Raw genomic sequence first — 20,441 nt, 5'->3', positions numbered from 1 at the left:
ACTTTCTCCCAAGCAAAGGATTATTGGGGCCAATAAATCCAAACGGGTGACAGAACAGCTCTAGCAGCAGTGGGAAGAAAGGAAGAGAAGGCAGATAAAAGAAAATGAGCTGGGAAGGCTGGAAAATGAAGGAGTAAATGGAGTACATCGGTAAACGAGGATCAAGGCAAATTAATGGTATTCTACAATGTGTGTAAGGGAAAGGAGGCAGAAGCAAAAATTAGTTTAAAGAGTAGAGAAAAAAACAGCAAAATACACTCAGAAAAACTTCTCTCCTGCCCTGCCTTTAACAGGGAGCCTGTCACACCAAATGGAAGCACCCAGCAGCAGTAGCAGGCAGCGTTTCCCCACCAACCTCCACAGAGTCCCTCTGGAACTCAGGAGGGAGGTCCTGGGATGGCTCCTAGTCACACTAGAGCAACCATTTGTTTCAGAATACAAATCATCCTCATACAAACTAATACAAGAACAGCATCTTGCTTTACATGATCTCCTTAAATCGTATTTTGTATTTTGCTATTATATCAGACTGCTGGGAGTTTGGAGAATAAAAGCTCTTGAAGACAGATGTATTTAAGTAGGCAACCACAGAACTTTATCTTTGGCCTGTGTAATTTTAAAAAGTAAAATAATTCTTCAAAAGTACAAAAAAAAAAAATAAAAAAAATCAGGCATCAGCACCATGCAAGGAAATTTTACCCAAGGAGCTAAGAAAGCCTGGAGGCAGACACGAGTCCCTGCCTGCCGTCAGACCTGCTGCATTCACTGCCCAAGGGAAGTTAGCGCTAAAGGAAGGGGAGCTGGACATCACCACAGCTCGTGCACCAGCTCAGATCCCAGCTGCTGAATGGGTCACACTGGTAATGCTTGAGGCAGAAGTGACCACGTTTGTTTGGTATTTTCTTCATTTCAAAATGAATCTGCTGACAGGCAAAAACAAAGTAGAGGGCTGCCATGAACAGAGGGACACTGGTGAACCTCACTCAGTTGCACCCACCATCGCCTCGCTTCTGAAATGATTCATTTTGTTCCAAAAACCAGACACTAGCAGTGGGGCTGTATCAAGCTTTGAAAAGTATTACACAACTTGGGGGGAAAGGGGGGGGGGGCGGGGAGAAGGAAAAAAAGCAACAATAAAAGCATGCTATAAACCAAGTTCACTACCCTGTTACACCAAGGCAAAAAAAATCATTGAAATAAGAGTCACCAGTAAGTCGAGCTTTACATATTTTAACTAGTCACGTTAAAGCAGAGTGTGGTTGTTTCCAAACTGTGTTTACTGCTTTCAAATCCTAGTTTAGAGCAAGGGCTCAGAGGTCTCTCTGTAGAGAGGGCTTTCTCCTGCTTCTAATAAAAATTCCCATCTGCCTTACGGGTATGATCCCAAATAAGGGCAAATGGAAAAAGAGGAACCGTCCTTGCCTTTAACACGATCAATACAACTGCCAAAAAACAGCATGTATTTAATAAATGCAATGTAGATCATTTTATTTGAGCTTCTGTTCACAAAATAATTTTATTATATGTATGAAAGCAGCATACAAGCAATAAAATTATGAAAACATTCACAATACATAAATACACAGACCTGATGCAGGATGTATATAGTTCATTAGAGTTTAAAATTTTTTCCTCTCAGTTCTCTTTTTCTGACAACACATTTTTTTTTATATATGTTATGAAAAAGTTGCTCCAAAGGGTATTTTCAGAAAACAAATAGCTTTCTTTGAATGCTGCTGAATATTAACACCCAATGTTCCTGTTGCTAACGTTCACTGATTGCTTTTGGCATTACAAAGGGAAAGCAGCAGGGAAGGACAATGGAAAAGTAGCAGGTTTTTTGAATTAAACATTAGCAACTTTTTTGGAGCTCACAGGACTTTTTGAGGTGGGGGCTGCAGTTCCATCCATATTTAGAAATGTCTTAATCCAAAATGGTAATGAGGCACTATTCCATATCGAATGGACTATTGACATGGTAATTACTAAAATGTAACGTCCTCCTAGTTTCCAAAGTAAAGCACTAGGTACCTCACTTTTTAACTCTGACCGTGATACAGTAGCAGACAGAGAGCATGATCCTGGTGGTACTGCAATAATACAGATGATAACGAGGTTTGGCATGTTTACTACCATTATAACCAATTGTGTTTGTTCAGAAAAGATATCCAAGACTTGAAATAAGAAAAGTCTGAGAAAGCCGTTTATCTTACATAAATACAAAACATTATATACTAAGAATTGTTATCTAAGAAGCTTTTCTTCTCAAATTGGATTCTTCTTAAGGTTGTAGTCATATTTAAGGTATTTACAGATCCACAAACTTGACATTCTAGCAAAGTCTTTGTAACATGAAACTTTTTAAAAATAAATAGCAGCAATTTCTTTTATTTCTATAAGGGAAGAGAATTCACAACTCAGTCAACGCTGGTCCTATCTTTTGAAAGAAATTCCACTTTAAAAAAAAAAAAAGCCCACAAGCAAACAAACTCCATACAGCATCAGTTTTGTTGATTCCTTCATTTCTTGCTGAGCTTCTTAACATTCCTTCATTCTCCTCACCTCTCCAGACTATCAGAGCTTGTAATAAAGTGCTGACTGGTTGACTGATCAAAATGCAGTTATGACACTCCAAAAATATCCCATTATTTAGACATCTTAAATAACATAAATAAAGCTAGTTCTGTTATAACATATGAAAAATATCGATTTAAAACAATAAATAAATAAAACCAGTATCAACATATTACCTCCCAAAGCTTTAAAAATAACCATTCTCATTATAAGGCTCAATTATTCGTCAGAAATAATTTTAAGAAGGCATCTACCTACCTTTACAATCCCTCAGTCTTTAATTAGGATCTGTTAACACCCACTATCACAAGACACAGCAATCTTTTAACTTTTAGTAAACATTAATCTTTAAATACTTAACATTTATCTTTTGCCTCATTTTAAGCTATAAATTGGTTTCTCTGTGTAGAGAAGCAGCAATACTTTCTTTGTCACTGCACCGTATCTAAATTTGTATTTTTTCCTCAGTATGAACAGTACAGTTTAACATCCTTTTTTTAAACCAATTTTCAGTATCTTTTTCTGTTTATTGTTTAAAATGTTAAATTTGCTTTGAATGTCAGGAAAATTAATTCTGGGCTTGGTGTAAATCTGTTTTTCTCCCTAGAGCTTAGTTTCTTACCAAAAAATCTTGTATATCTTTCTTTTTTTTTTTTAAAAAGGTTATTACCATATACACTATTAGGTCTTGCTGGGTAAACCTCACTGTTCAGGTTTTATGCTGCCCATTTTGAGTAATGGGATTGATCTTTTCCAAAGAAACATCAGCTTCATAATCCAAGATACCAGACAGTGCTGGAGACATTTTCTCCAAGGTCTTAGATAGTTCACCCTCTTCTTCCTTTTTGAGACGTTCTTCTTCTGGACAGATAATTGCATGTGGAATCAGATAAACCAGATTAGACTCTTTGGGGCTGGACCCTTTGGGCTCATGTTGGCTCGAAAAAACGACTGCTCCATTATTGTTAATACTAACAGTCTCTATAGCATTGCTGGACATAGGGCAGAGCCTGTAGCATCCTAGCAGGGTCGAAAATGCCTTGCGGAAATCAGCATTGAAGGCATAAATGATGGGGTTGAGGGAAGAATTAGCCCATCCAAACCAAACAAAAACATCAAAGGTGGTGGAATTAATGCAGAAAGCTTCTGCTCCCTTGGAAGGTTGGGTAGGCTCACAGAAGGGAATCATGCAGTTCAATACGAAAAATGGCAACCAGCAGCACACAAAGACCCCCATGATCACCGACAAAGTCTTTAAAACCTTTGTTTCCCTCTTGAAGGACATTTTGAAGTTGCTCTCTGGTTGCTGGCAGTCCATACTGCTTCTGTTGCCACTCGTGTTCTGGCAGTTCTTGGCATGCACTGCTGCTCTCTCCAAAGCTGAAATGCGTCGTATTTGCTTCTGAGCAATCCGGTATATCCTCGTGTAAGTTACTATCATGATGGCCACAGGTATATAGAAGCTAATTAGAGAAGAGGAGATGGCATACATCCTGTTTAGGCTAGAATCACAGTTGTCCATGCTTATACCTTGTAAGCTGGCATTCAGGTCCAAAAGGCTTGTGGTTGTAGCCTTGTGCCAGTTCAGCTGCACAGGGATGAAGGAAATCAACACGGACAAAGTCCACGCCACGCTGATCATGATGAAGGCTGCCTTGGGGGTCATTTTTCTCTCGTACCTAAATGGGCTGGAGATGGCCCAGTATCTGTCCACACTAATGACACAGAGATTTAAGATGGAGGCTGTTGAGCACATAATATCAAAGGCCACCCAGATGTTGCAAAATGAACCAAAAGGCCAGAAACCAGCGATCTCAGCCACAGCTTTCCAAGGCATGACCAAAACTGCCACTAAGAGATCTGACACGGCCAAGGAGATGACAAAGAAGTTGGTCACCTTGGACCTGAGGTGGCGAAACCTGATGACAGCTGCACAGACCAGCGTGTTTCCCAGCAGCGTGGAGAGAATCAGCAGCGAGAGGAAGCAGCCCGTGAGGATTCGAAAGGAAGAGTCCCTTTCCACCAGCAACCCTTCCCCGTCCATAGTGGTGTCGTTCCAAGTCATAGTTTCTCCTGAGGGAAAATCATATCATGATTTTCATGACGGCATCAGCTCCTTTCCTTGCAGAGATCAGAGACATCAGACGTCCATTAACTACTCATCACCAAACAGACCAAAGGTCCTTTCTCATGGCCCCTTCACCCCTGGATGGATTTTGAATCATCCTGAACCCACTGAAAGCTTTATGAGCAGGAACTGAAAATGCACAAATACAGTCCACCCCACAGATTGTCTTTTTAAGCAGTCCCTTCAGAAACACACTGCACCACCCCAGCATGAAGAGGCCTAATTCAGACAGCTCACCTGCAAATGTTCTGCTGCTGTCCTCTGCAAATATACCCCACAGACAGGAAAGCAATCACTTTTCCATGCTTGCATATATTCCCACTTAAATAGGCTATTGATCGAGTGTTTCCAGAGTCCACTGCACTAGCCTTTCCTATTTACTGAAGCGTACTGTACGAGGTGCTTTCCTCTAGTTTCCTAAATGTCTCACTGATGAAACACTCCATCCTTCCTCCTCGGTACACTCCTGTTACAAAATGCATCAGTTCTCTGTTTCTGGGCAGCGTCAGAAAGCAAATCTTCACTTTGTTTCAAACTGTTTTACACTTCCAAGACAAAGAAAATAAACATACAGTAGGTGTGTTTTAAAGGTTTTCAGTAAGAAGTAGCTCAGGTTATTTAGTTTTATTTAAATGAGAAATGCTGGCTCCTACCTTTCACCTCTGATTCTCTGTTTGCTCTGGGATGCAGGGCCGTCTCTCCTCCTCTTTTAGTTTTGGAGTTGCATAGCAAATCTTATACACAAAACCACCACAAAAACACTGCATTGCATCAGGTGCGTGTGTGTGTGTGTGTGTGTGTGTGTGGTTTTTTCCCTGAAAGTGCAGATTGGCAGGGGAGAAGTAAAAACAGGAGCCGGCAGAGTTTGACCATCAGGAGTTAGTTTTCAAGGGAGCAGCAGGTCTGTGCTGTCGGACCATGCGTGACGGACCCCACCGGCGTGTGCCCAGCTACCTCCATCCCACTGCCCCTGCCGATCACGCTGCAAACTTTGTTGGCCGGATCAGTCCCAGTCGCACTTTGTACATCCCGTCGAAGCGGCACGTCAGGACAAATCATCCCAGGCAAAAGGCACGGTATTCCCAACGCTGGCAAGAGCCGAGTACCAGTTCTTTTCTTCTGTCGTTCACTAGAAGGAGAAAGAAGGGCGAGAGGAGGAGAAGGACCTGAGTGACCTCCCCACAGCCACGACGTGGGCTGCCACGCCGACGGTGCCCGCAGCGGGTTCCTCTTCCAGCGGGGCCAAGTCGCTTTAACACTCCGCTGCCAGGTTGTAGCTCTCCGTAACTACCCTGGAATAATCCCACCTCCTGCTCAGCGGGGCTGCGCTCCAAGGATCGGGGCCAGCTTTTACCATGCTTTTTCCCCTCTCAGAAAAGCGCAGGCGGAGGCAGCTCCTCACTCTCTCCCGCAACCTGCCCCGGGCCGCGCATCTCCGGTACCGGCGGGTCCCGGTGGCAAAGGCTTTCTTCTGCCCGGGGCAGGGCTCGGCAGCATCGCCCCTCCAGGAAAGGTCTGTCTGCCCGGCGTCTCCTTCCTAAAGGATTAAGACAAGGGAAAGACAGGCGTGAAGGCACGCAACGGGCAAAAAGCAGCCCCCCTTCGCCTCCTCTAACATCTTCGGTCGGGCGCAGCTTCTTCTGGGCAGCCTCTCCCCGGTTTTTCCGCCTTCCTGGGGAATAACGTCCCGGCCAGCCAAGGCAGCCGGGGCGAGAGGCGAAGCCGGGCTCCTGGAGCGGCTGTTCCGGAGCTTAGCGCAAACGGGATTACTTTGCCCGGTCTTGAGCTCCGGGACGCCCGGGGTGCTGCGTGATGCCTCGGCGCTGCGAGCCAGCTGAGTTCAATGAATGGATGCGGAAAGTAAGTACCGGCACCTAACTTCGGGCTGGGCGATGCTCAGGAGGCGGGATGCGGGCCGAGATACCCGCGGCTTCCCCGACCCCCAGGGGAGCAGCGGTACCCCAGAGCACATTCGGGGGGGGGGGGGGGGACGACAACACACCGGCCGGGACCCCCCCGTCCCGGCACAGCGGCAAGCGCGGCGGTACTCACCGGCGCGGGGAAGGCCCGGGGCTGGCGACGGGCTGCAGCCGGGGCAGCGCACCGCACCGCACCGCACCGCACCGCACCGCCTCTCCGCCGCCTGGCGCAGCCCCGCGCCCCCGCGGCTCCCGGCGCAGCCGCGGCCGCCGGGCTCCCTCTCCTGGGCGGCCGCGGCCCCGCCGCCCCGCCGCGCCGCCCCGCGGAGGCGGCCGCCCCGGGTGTAAGGCAAGCCCCGAGGGGCAGGGCTGCGCCGGGATGATCCGCGACCCCCCCCCCCAGCCCGCACCCGCCGGCAGACAGGCTTAACGCCTGGGTTCGTAACGCAGGCGAAGGGCATCGTTCTCCCTGCGGGTAGGAAGGGAAGGGAGCGGGGAGGGGGGGGACCCAAAGCCCAGGTTGCCAGGGGTGCGGTAGGTGGCTGAGGACCCGCGTCCTGACTAAGTTGTTGGGGGTCAGGCGAGGGGACGGCAGAGGAACAAGCGGGTCCGGAGCTTCGGACCGGCCGGAGCCTCGGAGCGGCACCGCCCGACGGCAGATGCGGCTGGATTCGCGTCTGCAGGGAAAACCCAGAGCCACGAACTGCCCTCCTTGGGAGCAGAAATCTGCCGCTCTCTTCAACCCGTGGTTTCTCCTTTGCAAAAAAAATCCTTCCGGTTCGGTAGCAAGCACCAAAAACACAGCGGTTACGTCTCAAACCCCTTCTTTCTCCAAAAGGGTTTTTTCTTTCTTACCTTAGCCACAACAGGCAACGAAAGATGGACATGTTGCTACCTTTGTATAGGAATCTTACTCAAAAAAATTCGGAAAATGAAGAGAAAAGTCATCACAGGGAGGTTAAAAACCTCCTAGAAGAACAAATAAGCTCACTAAGTTGTCAAGACAAATTTCCTAGGGTTCAGCATTAGTGAAGTTGCTTTTGTGCCATCCATAATTTTTCATAATGTCAGTTAAAGCAGATACAGTGCTAAGCTAACCTTGACTAGCTAACTAAAACACTTGGTTTTCTTTCTCCCTCTCTTTTTTTTTTTCCCCTTTTTAACTGCTTCTCAGCAAGTTCTCATGCTCCCCTTCTTATTATCCTGTCCTTTAATCATCATTCATCCCCAGAGGAGGGTGAAAATAGACAAGAAAATGAATCCTGAGCTCTTTGGTAATAGAGATCTTTAATGAAACTCACTGTAAGTTTTCTTTTTTCAAGATTATTTTCTTTTTTTTTCTTCTGTTCTTAAAGCACAACACAGGTGAGGTTTACTGCATGATACTTACCTTCTGAAAATCTGGCATGCTCCTGGTTTTCAGTAGAAACCCTGGGCTGAGGGGAACATTGCCTGCATAAGAAGTCACTGAGTACATTTGATTTTATTTGTAACAATTTCCAGAAGCTCCCCCAAAATGGCTTTCTACCACAGCCATCCTGGATTATTCCAGGAGAAATCACAACTCCGGAGTACAAAAACAGCACAATTTTTGAGACATACTGGAGAGAAACGCCGAGGTACACATTGCAGAGAAGAGAGCAGTCTGCTCAGTCGTCTGCTTATCAGCTCATCGAGCGAACTCTTCTTTTCAGTTAATTTTTGCTAGGGAGCAGCCTTTCCTGAGGAAGAGGTTGAATTCACTGTTGGAAGACCCTAATGCTGCTCATATGGGTGAGGGTTTAAAACTTTCATTTGAATCTGACATTGAAAAAAACCTTTTAGCTTCCCGTTCACAGCAGCCTGTAAGAATCTCACAGTCCTTATTTGTCTGGCAATTCACATATCTGTTTCAGAAGTCAGAGCTTCTATCCTATCTCATCTCTAAGTTTGTGTGATCGGTTCAGGGATGACAATGAGGTCTGCTTCAGCCAAGAACATACTAGTGGAGTAAAGCCCCTTCAACAGCTACGCAGGTTTCAAACACCAGCGTTTCATGCAGGGCACCCTGCGGTACTCATTTGTCACTTCAGCTGATCTGTAAGCTTTTAAAACTTTCATGACTTAATAGTCATACCCAGGTGAGGAACAAAAGTGAAATTAATTAAACCCCTACTATTATTTAGGTAAATTTAGTGGTGGGATTAGGCAGCCGATTGACATGACTCTAGGAGCCAGTTATAAAAAGTATAGGGTGAATTTTCCTTTTGCTGCTCTCTGCTAAGCTGCCTCCAGCCAGTGCGAGAAGGATCAGCTCTTGTCCAGGTCGGTACTTGCCTAAAACTGCCAGCAACAGGATGACAGTGCAGGTGTTTCCTGGAGATTTAGAAACAAGCACAGAGCTTGTTTAATTCTCCCTGGATACCCACATAAAACAGCTGCTTAATTTTATTTAATGCTTTTCAATCACTACTGGCTGATGCTGAAATCAAAGCAATATCCAGCAAAGGAAAGCCCTGTGAAGCACCTACTCCTCCCAGGAGACTCTGGTTGCAGAAAGTCCTATTTGGTCCGTATGAAGATTTAAAAATATAAATGCTGAGTAGCACCTTGATCCAAATGATCTTCATCCAAACAGTAATTAGCTACTGGAAGACTAAGTCAGAGTTGAACAAAGTCCAGATCTTGCATTCAGAGATAAACATGCTTTAATCTACAAAATAGCGCACGTACTAGAGCTGGAGAAAGGCAGCTTAATTTACAAAATAATATTACATTATGTGCATACAAATTGTAGTTGCCTCACTCTCGGGATGACTTTTTGAGTCTGCATGCATGGGATTCATTAAACATGAAATCAGCTGAGGCATGTTAACAGAAATAATGTCTAAAAGAGCTGTCAGGTTTCTAAATAACTGGTTATACTAATAAGCCAAGATAACTCTAGCCTCAATGTAACCTTCTCAGAAAAATCAAGGGTTCCTGGAAATTGAACAAAGGCTATGAAGTCTCTTAAAGATCAGTGAAGCACACTGGTTAAATTGACATTACAATGTTGGGCATTCCACAGGGAAAACTGCAGTAGTGAGTACAAAAGCACAGAGCAAAGAGTAGCAGCAGAAAAAAATATTACTTTGCTGCTAAAAAAAAAAAAAATCTCCAAGGATCTCAAGCTCACTCTTGAATGATAAAGATCCACCAGCAGGGAAAAAGGATCAGTGAGAGAAATGATTTCTAGTCCCCAAACACTGACGACAAGAAGCCTAAATATTCAGTATTGAGTGTGGGTGCTTTTTTTTTTTTTTTTTTTTTATTTGGCTGTAAATTATAGGCATGTCCATCTGCAGCTGGACCTTAGAGTCTGGGGGATTCTGTAGGACTGATCTAAAAAAGCACATCAGTGCCCTTGTGAATACTGACTTTTGAACTATTTTCAGATGGCAACCAGTACACAAAGCATCCCTGGGTTTCAGGTCACTGGTGAAGCATGTGCAAAATTCTGGACACTGACAGGGAGAAGGAAAATGAAAAAAGCCCAAACAGAAACACCATGTATGCAAGTCTGAATTTAAATTACTCATTTGAGGCAGCTAATTCAGGCAGCGGCAAAGCTGGACACAAAGGGTAATGCAAGGAGGGTATAAATGGGAAGGATATGTTGGGCAGTGCTATTGGTTCCCAGGATCTGGAGCTCATGCAGTGGTTGTGGGGTGCTCATGAGGCAGGACCAGGCACTGGTGCTCCTCTGGCATCTCCCCTCCCTGTTACATTGATGCTCGACTGTTGGAGCACAGCCCTGGTCCCAGCCAGGAGAGCCCATCTCCATGCTCGGGCCACAGTGGGGGAAACCTGCAGAAAGGATTTCTGCTCTGCGGGAGATCAGGCAGCAAACTCTCAAAAAGCAGCCTCGTGTCTGCAGGGCTCTGCACACGCAAGCTTTAGAAGTGGTGGAAAACCATAATCTGGTTGTTTGTACAGGGAAAGGAGCAGCGTTCCCGTCCCTACTCCTGCTCAGAGCCCGTTCAGGCTCTGTTCTCCTTTCCTTCCCTTGCCAGCAATCCCTCTCTACATTTGCAGTGCAAACCCAGAGTTTCAGCTGTAACTCCCCAGATTTTACAACAAAATGGCTCATTTTGGAGAGAGTGGAAGACAGGAAAGAAAGACAAATACCAAACCTGTGGCCAGGGATCTGAGCAGAAGCCATCATCTAAACAGTCCCCAGCCTCCTGCCATGCAGGAGCCATGGGTAATTTAAGTTCGGTGCGGTGCTGCCAATAACCATGTTATTTAATCGGCAGAGCTTATGCAGTGACTTTTTATGGGGTTCTTCCAGTTCCACCCACTCACTCCCACAGGAACAAAGAAAAGTTTTCCACAATCAACACTTGGAGTGACCCTTCGTCTCACAGCTCAACCTGCTCTGTCAAACCAAAGGCCATTACTAGATCTTAAATCACCCCAGAAACGGCTCAAGCAGGGAAGCCTAAAATTTCCCCCCCTTCTCTTTCTGGGATTTGCATCTGCCACAGATACGGGGTAGGAGAGGGATTACTGCCCTGCCAACACTTCCCTCCAGAGTGGGTAGAGAGCCAAACTGCAGAGGATGATGAGACTAAATTATAGCTGAGAGGAGAGGAGAGCTCTAAGGAAAGAAAAACACTTCATCCGACTGCTTCGTCCCTGCGGCTCAGCAGAACAGTGCCAGGAAATCCACAGCAAACCAACAAGACCCCTTCTTTAAAACCTAATCTAAACCAACAAATACAGAATATCCAAAATCTCTGATTAATTCACCGACAAAGGTAGACACTCGATGTACTGCTGTATTTTATATTCTAATCTATGTACATAAAAATCCTACACAGCTGATTGCTGAGGACCTGCTATATGAAATAGCACATAAACTAGTAAGTCAACACAAAAATACAGACTGGGCCATTGCCTCCCAATTTATGCTTTATTTGCATATGCATAATTTTTTAATACTGTATAGCTCGCATTTTTTCTTTCGCTCCACACTGGATGGACATTTTAGGCCCTCAGAAAAGTTGAAGTTGAATATATTAATCAAAAGAAAAGTCACGGAAAAAATGACAGCACTTTCAATGTTAAAGATGGCTTTGACATATTAATTAGTATCTCAGAAATGAAATAAAGCCAGTGATACAGAATGATTCATTAGAATGAAATTAATCTGAGAAATAATTAATTCTGAGTGGATGGATAAAAAGAATACAAATAGATATATTAGCAGCAAAACTCTTCACAGATGAGTGTGACAGTGATTTCTAGCAACAGTGGATGAGACTGCAGATAATACAATTTCTTTAGCAGATGGCTTGGTAGGTGGCACTCTCCCCTCCTAAACTGGTGTTACAGATTTACTCCTGAGCTGCATGCCAGCATAAAATGGATCCTTCCCCATATTCCAGCCCAGCCCCTGATTGATGGATGGAGAAGAACTGTCTAACTTCTACCAGCAGATTTTTTGCGGTTTTCTGATGCAGGATCTGTGACAATGAAGAGTGTGCTTGGTACCTACAGGAGCCCATTGCCTCTAAAGGTTAGTGGAGCAAGTGAGCAATAGTTTGCACTACAGTTGAGTATTAAGCCCACATTATTGCACATCCAGGACGGTCAGACTCCACAGCCCTTCCACCGGCAGGCTACAAATCCTTGAATTAAAGATAATTAAACTAATACTTACCAAAAAAAATAGAAGCTGATACTGCACAGAGCATCACTTCTTGCTCATAGCGAAGACCAACAGAAGCATTTTGCACCTGCGCCGCCGGGAGCCACAGGAGCAGGCAGCTCGGCCAGGGATGCCCAGCCAGGGCTCTCTGCATGGGGGGCAGCCCCACAGTGCCCATGCAGGACCGCAGCAAGTCCAGCTACAGTAGACAGGGTCAACCAGCTGTCCAGCAATGACCAGACCACTCCAAATGTCCCAGTCCTGAAGCTCCGCTGTCTCAGGCAGTATTTTCACCTCTGCAGCTCCCCAGACAACCCTGCTACCGTTGCGATGGTGCAGCTGAACCAACCCAGGGTCTCACCTTCAGGTTCTGGGGTTAAATCGTTCTTGGAGGCAAGATGCTGGTTGTCAAAGTCCTCACCAAATCATGCAGTCTGGCCTTGATGGCAGTCAGAAATGTTCCACCAAGATCAATAAAACACTAGAACTATATTCCAAGCAAGAGTCCACACCAAGGTCTAAACTTTGGGCTGCTTCACTCCTCCTGCCATAACTTTCATTCGAACTTTTGAAAAACCCAGTGATCTGACTGGATTACCCCAAACTAAGTTATAATCCCAAATCCCCTTTCACCCTAGCTCATCTGGATCTGTTTTCCTCTTCCAGCCTCCGTGCCTGTCCCACCACATCAGGCAGGACTCTTTCATCCCAGCAACATAGACAATGTCTCCCTCTTTGCAGCCTGCCTCGATGCCCTTGGCTTTTCCCTGCCCTGTGTTGCAAAGAGTTGTTGCTATGACAGTCGCTAACAGACAGTACTTTCCCAGGCTGGAAATGTTCCCCGAGTTTCATCATCCGTTTGTCAAAATCTGTCTCAAGGTCAGGGGCCTTCCAAGTCAGCAAGTTCCCCCTCCTCCCTTCCTGCAAAGCTCAGCTGCCCCAGGGCTGGGTTTAGTGCACATTAGGGCTCAGCTGCACCAATGCAGGCATTCAGTGTCTCTTCTTCAGTCCATCAAACTGGTCCTCTCCATTTAGGAGAGGTTAAAATTAGGGATGTCTTCTAGGTACACGTTACATTTCAGGAAAAGGCTATGGGATCTGATCCTATCTACTTTCTGGCTTCACTTTTTTCCCCACTCTTTTCAGTGGTTGATTTTCTCCTGTGCTTTTTCTCAGCATTACTTCCTAAGAGCTTGCCCCGTGTCTTTAGGAACTACAGGATGTACAGCTCAGCCGGGATTTTTCCATTGCTTTCTTGCATTTTTCTACATCTTCTTCAGAATTTCACACACCTTTCTAGGATTTTCCTAGTGATCTCTGGGAATGTCCCCTCCAGCTTTCTAGGGATTTCCACCCAGCTTTCAGGAAATTTCATACTGCTTTCTAGGAAAACTTCCCATTGCTTTTCAAGGATTTCTTTCACCTTACTAGGAATTTGCATTTGTTTTCTAGGAATTTCCAGGGCTTTCAAGAAATCCCTAATGCTCTTCTAGAAATTTCCCTGATGCTTTCTAGTAATTGTGTACTATTTATAGGACTTCCCTTCTGTTTTCCAGGAGTTCCCTTCTGCTCTTTAGACATTTCCCACAGCTTTCTAGGACCTGTGCATTTCTTTCTAGGATTCCTCCTTACTTCATAAGAAATTCCCTCCAGCTTTCAAGGAATTTGTAGCCAGCTTTCTCAGAATTCATATTTTGCTTTTCTGTAATCCCCCCACAGCTTTCTAGGAATTCAATTATGCTTTCTAAGAATTTCCCGTAATTTTCCAGGAGTTCCCTGTAGCTTTCTAGGAATTTCCCGTGGTTTTCTAGACATTTTCCATACTTTTCTAGGAATTTCCTGCTGCTATGAATCTCTTACTGCTCTCTAGGCATTTCTATCAGCTTTTCAGGTATATCCATCATGCTGTGACATGGTGTCAAGTGTTGTTCCATGCAATTTGTGCTGTTGCATGCTATCTCATGTTGTGGCATGTTGTATGCTATTCCGAGTTGTCCTGTGGTGTCTTGTTTTGTCATGTGTTCTGCTGCCACCTCATGTTTTCACCTCTTTGCTCGCATTGCTGCATGCCTTCCCATGTTGTTGTGGCATGCTCTTGTGTGTCATCTTCTGCTTCTGAGTGCTGCCAGAGGTTATCAAGTGCCATCCCGTGTTGCTGCAGGAATAAACATTTGAGAGTGTGTATTCTTAATTGCTATTTTCAAAAGCCATTGGAAAGACTCAGGAGGTGAAAGTATTAGGAGTCAGCAATGCCTGATTGCTTGAGGATGATAAAAAAATTTGTCAGGCCTGGTTGAAGCAGTTGTGAGCTCCTGTGGCTGTTCTCTGTGCCCTATGGGATAGTACTACACCTTCCCTTGCCCCCATACTACATCCATAGCTGCATATTGACATCCCAGATCAGTCTGCCTAGTCAAGTCTCTTGTTGCTGACAGCAGCTGGCACAGCTGCTTCAGGGTATGAACGATCCCACAAGAGCATTTATAAAATAGCCACATCATGGGGGAAATGGCTTCCTAATTCCCTTGAAAGGCTGGCTTATCCCTTTAAATGTAGCTTTATGTCCCTTCTAAATGCAGATTGGCTTTTCATGTTCATTCCCTTCCAGTCTTATCTGAAATAACTATGCATCTAGATAAATAGGTAAATTAGATATGCATCAATTTAGCTTGGCACAGTATAGCATGAGTAACATAAAATTGGGTTCAAATATTGCAGATGGAGCCAAAACCTTTAACTGATTTTGTAAGTAATCCTCTGTCAGCTTATATAAGGGTTTCATTACAATTTATATTGCCAAACAGTGTAGCGTTACTTGTCTGATTGACCAAATTTCCCTAGATAATAATTTATTCATTATTAGCTTAGACTAGGAAAACAGGGTGGTGGTTTTTTATATACTGACACAGACTCCCAGAAATCCCTAGGTCATTTACAGAAACTTGAACTTTTGGGTACTCCTCAGACTGTACTGCTGTCCCTTCCAGTCTGGGTTTGGATTTTCTACATAAAATTAACTCACAGTAAGTCAGTAGACCATAGGAAATGCTGTATATACATGGTTCACCTTGCCCAGTATTCTGCTCCTGATAGCAAAACCCAGCACAAAGACTTCACAGGCACCTCCCGTCGAGTGCTAACGAATAGTTCCCAGAAACGTTGCTGGTTTCTTCTAGCAAACCCCTGATAACAGCCAGCTTGGTGCCAAGGCCAGTTCCTAACACCATCCTCCTGAGCCAGCAGCTGAATACACCCAGTTCCTTGCACTGCACCTTCAGGGCCGTCACTGTACATCATTTCCCACCTGCTCTACAACTACTTTTTCCATGGTGCAGAAAAGTCTTGACACATCCCACGCTTGCTTTTGCTCTCACCGACGGCACTGTTTGTGAGCCAGGGTTGCAGAAAAGCCGGTCCTGCAGTGCCACTTACTGGATATTTATGTTAATAAAAGCAACGCACAAGCAGCTCTTCGTTTTTCCCCGTTGATTCCCAGTGCCAATTTGAAATGGTAAAAAACATTAAAAAGCATGAATGTCCAATGTAAATATTATGAATACAGGAAAGCTTGAGGAAAGCAAATACAGTAAAGCTCCTTTCTTAGATGAGGCAGTAATTGTAGAGGAACAGAAATCCTCCTTTTCTGGTCAGCATAAGGAAGGATTTGCCCTGTAATAGTCCAGGAATTATTCCAGGTGGAAACATACACCAGGTCACACCTCAGAACAGAAGCAGGAACAGGCCAAAATACACATCTGGATCTAGGAGCTGGCACATCCTCCTGGATTCTGCATTTTTTAATACAGCCAAAAACATTTTAGCATGAAAATTAGCACAGACTAAGAAATGCATGTAGCCAGAGGTAAGATATTCTTTGTGACTACCCATATTTGCCCATTTGCCTTCCAGTTTTGTGACTCATGAGCAATTGTTGTTGGTTGGTCAGAGCCATTTCAAGACTTTTCAGGATTCATGGCAAAAAAACCCAGATTTGTTTCTCAGCAATGGGAGAAATGACTAGTCTAATGAAAAAGTTATGCAGCTGTTCAAAACCACCTGCAGAGTATAGAGGAAACGATTTACTCAAGGAATGAATGTAGGTTTCCATGTAGCGACTCAGAGAAAGAATTTAGGTATTAATATATTTACATTAAAGAATCTACAAGCAGAGTTTCTATTGTGATGTGCAGAAAAGACCATGTGTGGTTTAAAAGCAGAAAAACAAGTTAGTATCTTTGGCATATAGGAAAATTATTAGAGACAGAAGACATCAGTCCTCAGAATGTAAAACCATATACCACAGTACCCGTTATACCCACCACCAACTAATTTATTTCAATGCATGACATCCAGCTGTCTCCAGTTCCTGAATGAGATGTCTTTCCTGCTCTGTCATTGCAATGTTTTTAGCAACAAGTGTTAGGGCCAGATACATCAAAGATGTATTCAGTGTTGGATCTGTCAGTGGTCATGGAGACTGGGATCTGCCTGACAAGATTAAAAAGAACTGAAGACACTAGCAGTAAAGTACATAAACTGTGAATAAATTTTGTTGTGCAAGAAAAATGCAGTACAAGTTTTTACTTTTTCATGATGGAATCTCACCTGGTATATTTGCACCTGCAACTGTCATATATATATCTGTAAGACCTAAGTTGTGGAGCCACGGGTTAAACAGATAGTTGACATCTGAGATTTGATGTTTCTGTGTCAGAATGAAAGTTGGATCTTAGCTTTTTATTGAAAATCATAAACTGAGTAGGCTAATTAAAAGCTGAAAACAAACTCCAGCCTACACAGTTGTATTTTTATTAAAAAAAAAATTTAAAATCCAATTTTTCACAGAAGTTGAGTTTTAACAGCAAAAGTTTCACCACTAAGTATATCTCCACAAACATTTAATACCTGGGAAGAGTTCTGGGTTTTTAATATAAAATTCCCATTTAGCATGTTGCAACAAACAGTGACAGGGAGGTCAGAGCTTGCTAGCCCTGTATTCAAAATGTTAAGAGTAGGATTGCTGCAGATGCACAGCTGCAACCCCTTCAGGGGTGAGACCTGCGGACAGAGCAGCGTTGTTACAAAGGGAATTTTAACAGAAGACTTTAGAGGAGCTGGGCTGCGTTATAGACTGTAGTTGCAATCGGCCTTTGTGTGTTGGTATGTTTTTCTGGTCCACAAAAGAGGTGAACTAGCACTGTTTGCAGGCTGTGAATGGGATGCAGTACTGCTGTAACTGAACACATTTTCCCCCATTCCCAGATCCCCAACATCAGTTATGGGGTAAGACCAGCTCATGTGCCGCTGACTTAGACCACTATCAGACTTAAGTATTAATGTGCTAATTCTTGAAACGTGTGTTAGGAATCCAGTTTGTGCGTCTATCACCTTGTTCATCAGGAAGCTGAGCTGCAGAAAGAATAGAAGCAATGTAATTGTGTATCCCTACTATTTTTATTAAATCTCAAATGATTGCACATCTAATCTCAGGGAAGCTATTGGATGCTATAAATATAAAATGTGGCTTGACCATAATTACTAAAAGGAAATAAATGCTCTGAAATCCATCCTTGGCCTTCCAACGAAATCAAAGACCCACGTTTATTTGACATTTTTAAGGCATCGCGCACAAGAAAGTTCTCATCAGCTGGAGCGGATTTCATAGGAATGCATTGCTTTATTATTTTTTATTCTTTTTGGGGATTAGGACCCAGGAGTAAATTATTTTTCTAAGGGTTCCGTCACCGTGGTTTCCTACGAACATTTCCCCGCCGCTGGCTGCTTTCTGCAATACACGATAAAGCGGGAGCGATGAAAACGAGAAAGCCAGCAGGAACCCATCTCTGCCGTCCCAGCCGCCCCGGCCCACCGGCTGTCTTGCTCCCGAAGCCGCTCTCTCTGCGGACTGACGAGCCGGCCCTCCGGCCCCGGCCCCAGCATCCCCGTCCTGTCACGGAGGCGGCCGGTAACGCTCCTGGTAACTCTCCCGGCGGCTTTTCTTTCGTTCACGACAGAAGTAATGTCAGGGCCTGAGCTGCCTCCACAACGCGAAGGGCGCCGAGCGGGGGCACCGCCGACTCCCGGGGGCGCGGGAGGAGCCGCCCAGCCCCGGCAGCCCGGGCTCCTGGGGGCCGCCCGATCCCCCCGGGAGTCTTCGGGACTTCAGGGGAGGTCGAGCGGGCGGACCCGGGCCGGCTCCACCGCGACCACCACCACGGCCGGCCGCCCGCCCGGCCCGGCCCCGCCGGGGCGGAGCGAAGCGGAGCGGGGCGGCCCGACCGCCTCCCTCGGCCCCCTCGCCCGCCGCGCCGAGCGAGCCTCTTCCGGGCAGCGGGGCGAGGGGCGGCGCGGAGCCGAGCCGGCAGCGTGCGGCGGCCGCGGTGAGTACCGGCACCGGGCAGGGGCGTCCCTGCGGCTCGGGGTCCCCGTGGGGCTGGGCCGCCGGCTGGGGAGCCCGCGCCGGTGTCACCCGCAGCGCCATAGCGGTGCCCTCCGCAGGGGCCCGGCCCCGAGCGTCACCCCCGTCCCCTCTGCAGGGGCCCGGCCCCGCGGGTTCACCCCTGTCCTTCCCCCACAGGCCCGGCCCCGCACGTCACCCCCGGCCCCTCCACAGGGGGCCAGACCCATCCGTCACTTCTGTCACGCCTGCAGAGGCCCCGATCCGCTTGTCACCCCTGTCCCCTCCGCAGGGTCCCGGCTCCATGTGTCACCCCAGCCCCGTGTGTCACCCCGTCCCCTCCACAGGGGCCCAGCCCCGTGTGTCACCCCTGTCCCCTCCACAGGGTCCCGGCTCCATGTGTCACCCCAGCCCCGTGTGTCACCCCGTCCCCTCCACAGGGTCCCAGCTCCATGTGTCACCCCATCCCCTCCACAGGGTTCCAGCTCTATGTGTCACCCCATCCCCTCCACAGGGTCCCAGCTCCATGTGTCACCCCATCCCCTCCACAGGGTTCCAGCTCTATGTGTCACCCCATCCCCTCCACGGGGTCCCAGCCCCGCGTGTCGCCCCGTCCCCTCTGTGGGAGCAGAGCCGGTGTCCCAGCGGGTCACCCCTCTCCTGGGGAGGTGCTGGCTGGACACTCGCAGTGGCAGACAGCTGGCCGGGAACTGCCACAGCCCTCCCCTCCTGCCTCCTCCCTGCACACATAACAGCTTCCCGCTTCCCCACCCGCTCCCAAAATCTCTGTCCCCTGAGCGTGGGCTGTCTGTCGCAGGGTGGTGCGTGGCAGCGGCACAGATCCCCAGGCCTGCAGCAAACAAGCCTCCCTGCTGGGGGATCGTCCTTTCCAGGGGAGGAGCACGCCGAATAACTTGGAGGTCAGGCACCTGGTAGCCAGAAGCACGAGGTTTAATTATGACTATTGATTTATTTGTTTTAAATTATTGAATTTATTGTGATTATAATGGGTATTGGGAGAGCGGGAAGGAGGGGATGAAGACTGGCTTTGTACTAATGTCCAATTAAAAAATCACCTGTATGGATCCTATCAAAAAAAGATATATGAAATAGTGAAAAACTATAGAAAAGGACCATGAACATGCCTGGGTAGAGTCAGATAATCCTACTTCAGTTTACGGGGGGAGGGGGTGTAAAAAATAAGAAGCAGAGACAAGCTTGCAGCAATCAGGACTGAAAAAAAAATAAGAGCTTGCACTAACCCTTTTTAGCAAAGAAGCTTTATTTTTCTTGATGAAGAGATGAAGTGAACATGTGACATGTCTCTGTCATATACCTCATGCGATGGGAGAAGAGGTGGCAAATCGAAAGCCAACACCACTGAGCTGGCTGTGGCAACCTCTAACATCTGGAGGTAGCTTTAATGCAGAATGATGAAATCTCTCGTCAAGTTACATGCCAAAGATGGCTGCTGTTTTGAGGAGAGAGCCCCAGCAGCAGGCTCTATCCATTTAACACAGACTGCTGCTTTTGTTGCTAGGCTACAAGCAGGACGTACATTTATAAGCAAAAAAAAAAAAAAGTATCTTGTAGTGTTGCCATGATTTGCCTTCTCCAGTGTTCAATTTGTTTTTATGATTTCAGTAGGAAAAATCATAGTGCAGACAAAGCTGTTTTTCCTTGTGATTTAGACAGATATTTACTGATAGAAGCTGCTTTGGGGAAGGAAAACTTGGCAAGTGGCTTTGT

The 20,441-nt window shown here is 46.1% G+C and overlaps 2 protein-coding genes across 5 annotated transcripts in view; one reads left to right on the top strand and one right to left on the bottom strand.

Annotated features, from left to right (window-relative positions):
- Window positions 1-1,637: 1,637 nt before the first annotated feature.
- DRD1 (dopamine receptor D1) lies at window positions 1,638-5,469 on the bottom strand. The gene is made up of 3 exons (XM_075056385.1): window positions 5,363-5,469; window positions 5,071-5,075; window positions 1,638-4,647 (listed from the first exon to the last, which is right to left on the bottom strand). The coding sequence occupies exons 1-3, from the start codon at window positions 5,467-5,469 to the stop codon at window positions 3,284-3,286; spliced, it is 1,476 nt and encodes a 491-aa protein (XP_074912486.1). The 3' UTR covers window positions 1,638-3,283.
- Window positions 5,470-18,545: 13,076 nt separating this feature from the next.
- SFXN1 (sideroflexin 1) overlaps window positions 18,546-20,441 on the top strand; it is a 29,042-nt gene continuing 27,146 nt past the window's right edge. For 2 of the 4 annotated variants that reach the window (XR_012654232.1, XM_075056283.1), the window contains exons 1-2: window positions 18,546-18,675; window positions 19,510-19,612. The gene's annotated coding sequence lies outside the window, so the exon portion shown is untranslated. Of the gene's footprint in view, window positions 18,676-19,509; window positions 19,642-20,441 lie in introns of all 4 variants that reach the window. The other 2 variants (XM_075056284.1, XM_075056285.1) reach the window with 2 other exon arrangements.

Source organism: Buteo buteo, chromosome 24, assembly GCF_964188355.1.
Source record: "Buteo buteo chromosome 24, bButBut1.hap1.1, whole genome shotgun sequence".
NCBI lineage: Eukaryota > Metazoa > Chordata > Aves > Accipitriformes > Accipitridae > Buteo > Buteo buteo.
This window is presented reverse-complemented; position numbering and strand designations above follow the sequence as displayed.

Excerpts from the sequence above, each read along its gene's own strand:
- DRD1 (XM_075056385.1), bottom strand. The coding sequence starts at position 5,469 with ATGCAGTGTTTTTGTGGTGGTTTTGTGTATAAGATTTGCTATGCAACT.